The sequence below is a fragment of the Hyla sarda genome, chromosome 6 (genome assembly GCF_029499605.1).
Source record: "Hyla sarda isolate aHylSar1 chromosome 6, aHylSar1.hap1, whole genome shotgun sequence".
Lineage (NCBI taxonomy): Eukaryota > Metazoa > Chordata > Amphibia > Anura > Hylidae > Hyla > Hyla sarda.
The window spans coordinates 162,219,823-162,224,822 of record NC_079194.1 but is presented as its reverse complement, the minus strand read 5'-3'; the positions used below and the strand labels follow the sequence as shown (position 1 = coordinate 162,224,822).

The 5,000-nt window shown below is 38.6% G+C and overlaps 1 protein-coding gene across 1 annotated transcript in view; it reads left to right on the top strand.

The window, feature by feature from the left end:
* VSTM2B (V-set and transmembrane domain containing 2B) overlaps positions 1 to 5,000 on the top strand; it is a gene marked incomplete in the record, with an annotated part of 89,365 nt that overhangs the window by 6,053 nt on the left and 78,312 nt on the right. The window contains 1 exon segment of the mRNA XM_056525690.1: positions 539 to 571. Coding sequence (XP_056381665.1) covers positions 539 to 571 — 33 coding nt within the window.

Below are 5,000 nucleotides of genomic sequence, written 5' to 3'. Positions count from 1 at the left end.
TGCTTGTATGTTGTGTGGGAGGACAGCTCTGAGAATGCAGCAGAGATCTGCCATTTATCCGTGCTACTTGTATATGTAAACACCATCGCGGCAGCCGTACACCCTGGGACGCAGCACCAGGCTCCTGCTTACAATATGGTGATTACTATTATGACAAGACGGCCCTGTTATACACATATAGCACTCCAGTGCATTGAAATGGAAGAGGGGACTTCTGGGTAATAAGCCTTGTTCACACTAAACCTAAAACTGTGTGCTGTATTATTCCTTAGTTATGCGTTTGCACCTGTTAAGCCAGCCGTCACTGAGCATAATGTTCAAAAAACAGCTATAAATGGCGCATTATGACGCCTGAGGACTAGAGAAAACACGCATCACCCATTACAGTTACCTTTGCCATTATTTTATCATTATGTTCTATGGCGGGCAGAAGGGTGCCACAATAACAATGACACAAACACAACCTCAGCCTCTCCAGCAACACGATAATACAATGTAGCTTCAAGTTTCACTGACTAGTATTTGTCTTACTTTCCAGGTCATTGTGAATAAGGACGGAACAAAAATCAGTGTAAGTCACCGGAATGTTTTTTTCACTTGTATTATATTTGTAGACATATTATATTTGTGGCCATAAACTTCCATGGAGATGTTGGCTGGACAAGGTTTTGCACCAGTACAGTGAAAGTGAAGCCACAACATGGCTAATAAGAGGATCGTAATGGTAGGAGAGTTGAACCATATATTGGCAATATGTAAATGAGCATTTTGGGTGAATGGCTGGTTATGAGTTAAATGTGTCATAGGTAGTGGTAGGGTTGGTGGGGCAAGTATGCAGTGAGGGCAGGATATTTAAATACTGAATAAGGGTAGAAAACTGAGTCTTGGCACTAAGGAAAGAAATGCTTAGCTACTACTTCTGTGATTCTACATGGCGGTGTTATATAAGATCACATATATCGGGATATTACCATGCTTTGTGCCAAATGAAACATACAGCTCTGCTGTAGCTGACAATGGGTAGGCTGTGTCTCACAGAGCTCCAACATCTGGTAAACTGACACCGCACAGGGTCAGCTCTGCTGCATTTACATTACAATAACCATAATAACAATGAAGTGATCAATAATTATGTCTTATGAAGCCATTACAATTGTCCACGGGCATTAAATTCTCATGTCAGAATGGTCAGAGGGGACCAGCCTGCCTCCAAGCCACCCACATGGAGGGATGTGACCTTTGACCTTCAGGCCACAGCTGGCACATTTTTACCCAGTGTTTTGGTCACAAGCCGGCTATATTTCTCCTTGTGACAGGGTCAGTGCTTGGAGATCTGAGAGGTGCAGTGTATACATGTTATAGATGAATCCTCTGTATCACTCTCATCTCATAGAGAGCCCTGAGAAGCGGAGAACGAGGGTTAGTTACCCCCGGAAATGGTAGAAACTGGCTGCAGTGGGAATTTCTGACTGAGTCCAATGCCAGGAACTGGATGTAGAAACCGGCGAGGAGTATTGAAGCCGCTATGGATGGACACAGACGCATGGCATCACTTTCACCCTAATGGTGTTTTTTGAGTTATGTGAGGAGAAAACGGCATAGTTTATAAACAAGCATAGCCTATGAAGCATACCATCGAATGGCACCATTTTCTCCATGGAAGCTCATTACGCCAGTCATTGGCACTAACCACCACCATAAACTTTTCCCCTGTACATTTTAGAAAAACTCTCCTTCAATGATATCCCCCAAATAAGTAGCTGGGGTCATCTGCTATTGATAACCTAGTGCTGTTTGTGATTCCACCATGAGTAGTGGTAGTAGTACCCCTTTTTCTAGGAGGATAGGTTCACATGAATATGTGCGAAGGACTAGCTGCAGAATAGTTTAATGATTTCTTTCTTTTTTACTTCATTCTTTGACTTTGAGATTAATAGTGAGTTAAGCTTAAATCAGGGATATTTGTGGAGGAACTATATTGGTGTTGGGCCTCTAATAAAGGCCAATGACAAGTCCTTTATATGTCGGCGGCTTAAGTCTCAACAGGTGAAAATTGGGAAGACGCGGAATGAGGGGGATTATAAAAGTAGATGAAGCAGCAATCATGGTCACTGACAATAGAGGCCTTTATCTTCCGGCAGGAGCATTCTGCTTCCTGGAGGAGATTATAGCGGCGCTGAAAGCCTCTATTCCTCTATTGCCTTCATCATACAGAAAAGGTCTTAAAGGGGTACTCCACTGGAAAACATTTTTTTTATCAACTGGTGCCAGAAAGTTAAACAGATTTGAAATTACTTCTATTTAAAAATCTTAATCCTTCCAGTACTTATCAGCTGCTGTATGCTGTCTGCCTGACCACAGTGCTCTCTGCTGACACCTCTGTCCATTTTAAGAACTGTCCAGAGTAGGAGCAAATCCCCATAGAAAACATATGCTGCTCTGGACAGTTCCGAAAATGGACAGAGGTGTCTGCATAGAGCACTGTGTTGAGACTGAAAGGAAATTCAAAAAGCTGCATATAGCAGCTGATAAGTACTGGAAGGATTAAGATTTTTAAATAGCAATCATTTACAAATCTGCTTAACTTTTTGGCACCAATTAATTTAAAGATTTTTTTTTTTACAGTGGAGTACCCCTTTAAGCCCTCAACCTATTTAGGCCAAGCATAATTTTGTTCACCTTACAAAGTTTATACAGAATTCTCTTCCTTGTGCGGACCTGTAGCTTAGTCCTGTATCTATGGACCCCGGTCGAAGAAGAGCGGCTTGTTAGTACATCTAGAGTGGGACACACAGAATGCAGTGGGACAAATCATAAGGCCACACTAAAGTAAAGCTCATATATCCGCTATATATCCTAATATTAATATTACCGGACACTTGTAGACCTAGAAGCTGCCACCATGGTTTATAATTCCTCTTAAACCCAGACAATGGGCCTTTAACAAACCATCACATCGAAGTTGTGTAGACTGTGAGACTGTTTTGAAATCTAGAACATAACTGTTGCTGTCAGTGAATGGAAACATAATTGTATAGATACAGAGACAGAAACTATGTACAGACCTAATACGTCTCTAGAAAATTCTCAGTACTCTAAGCGGCCTAGACTCGGCAGATATATATTTAATTGTAAATGTTATTTAAATACAGACACAGCTCATAAACCAGGGGTTCACATGTCAGACTACTGAAATATTTAGCAGACTACAAGGTAACCAGGATGATATTGATGGTGTGTTTTTAGTTAGTAACATTACGAGTGATGCGCCTTTCAACATTAATTTCATTACAAAGCCCCCAGCAAATCTTCCCATCCATATAATCGCTCCCCGACCCCCACAGAGCATAAATTATCAATGCGCTCCGGATGTATGAACTACAAGGGCATAAAAAGCAGGAAGAAGGATATGTGTAGAATACAATGCAGATATAACAATGCATATTACTAGAGACAAACATCATCTCCCACCTCTGGAACTGCACGAGCAGGTACATCTATAATAGATAGATAATAACTAAAAAAGATATCTGTCCATCCAGTTCAATGTTTTACCCTGCAGATAATTGATACTAGATAGATAGATGATAGATACAGTAAGATAGATAGATAGGAGATAGATAGATGATAGATAGATAGATAGATAGATAGACAGATGGATAGATAGGAGATAGATAGATAGATAGATAGATAGACAGATGGATAGATATGGGATAGATAGATAGATAGATAGATAGGAGATAGATAGATAGATAGATAGACAGACAGACAGATAGATACAGTAATATAGATAGATAGATAGATAGATAGATAGATAGAAGATAGATAGATAGATAGATAGATAGACAGACAGACAGACAGACAGACAGATAGATACAGTAATATAGATAGATAGATAGATAGATAGATAGAAGATAGATAGATAGATAGATAGATAGATAGATAGGAGATAGATGGATAGATAGATAGATAGATAGACAGACAAATAGATAGATAAACAGATAGCAGAGGTGTATAAATAGATTCTGGGCCCCAATGCAAAATGTGTAACATGGCCCCTGTACTGGTCTCTTCATACCCTCTGCACTTATGCCCCAGATAGAAAGACAGATATACAGACAAATGGATAGATAGATATGAAATAGATAGATAGATAGATAGATAGAAGATAGATAGATAGATAGATAGATAGACAGATAGGAGATAGATAGATAGATAGATAGACAGGAGATAGATAGCTAGATAGATAAGAGATAAATGGATAGAAAGATAGATGATAGATAGATAGATAGATATGAGATAGATAGATAGATAGATAGATAGATAAGAGATAGATGGATAGAAAGATAGATGATAGATAGATAGATAGATAGATAGATAGATAGATAGAAGATAGATAGATAGATAGATAGATAGATAGACAGATAGGAGATAGATAGATAGATAGATAGATAGGAGATAGATAGCTAGATAGATAAGAGATAGATGGATAGAAAGATAGATGATAGATAGATAGATAGATAGATAGATAGATAGATATGAGATAGATAGATAGATAGATAGATAGATAGATAAGAGATAGATGGATAGAAAGATAGATGATAGATAGATAGATATGAGATAGATAGATAGATAGATAGATATGAGATAGATGGATAGAAAGATAGATGATAGATAGATAGATAGATAGATAGATAGATATGAGATAGATAGAGAGATAGATAGATAAGAGATAGATGGATAGAAAGATAGATGATAGATAGATAGATAGATAGATAGATAGATGATAGATAGAGCTTGTACTATGCAGTAACATAATACATGGACATAGGATTGCTATGCTGAGTGTCCCCTGGAAAGTAAAAGTATTTGAGTAATCGTCTTTTATCCCATTCTAGGAAAGTGGGGTGACATTCAATATGGGGCCCCAGAGATTGACATCTAGCTTTCCTAGAAACCTGAATGGCTCGGTTGTTGCACCCACTGGTGAAATTAGTTTC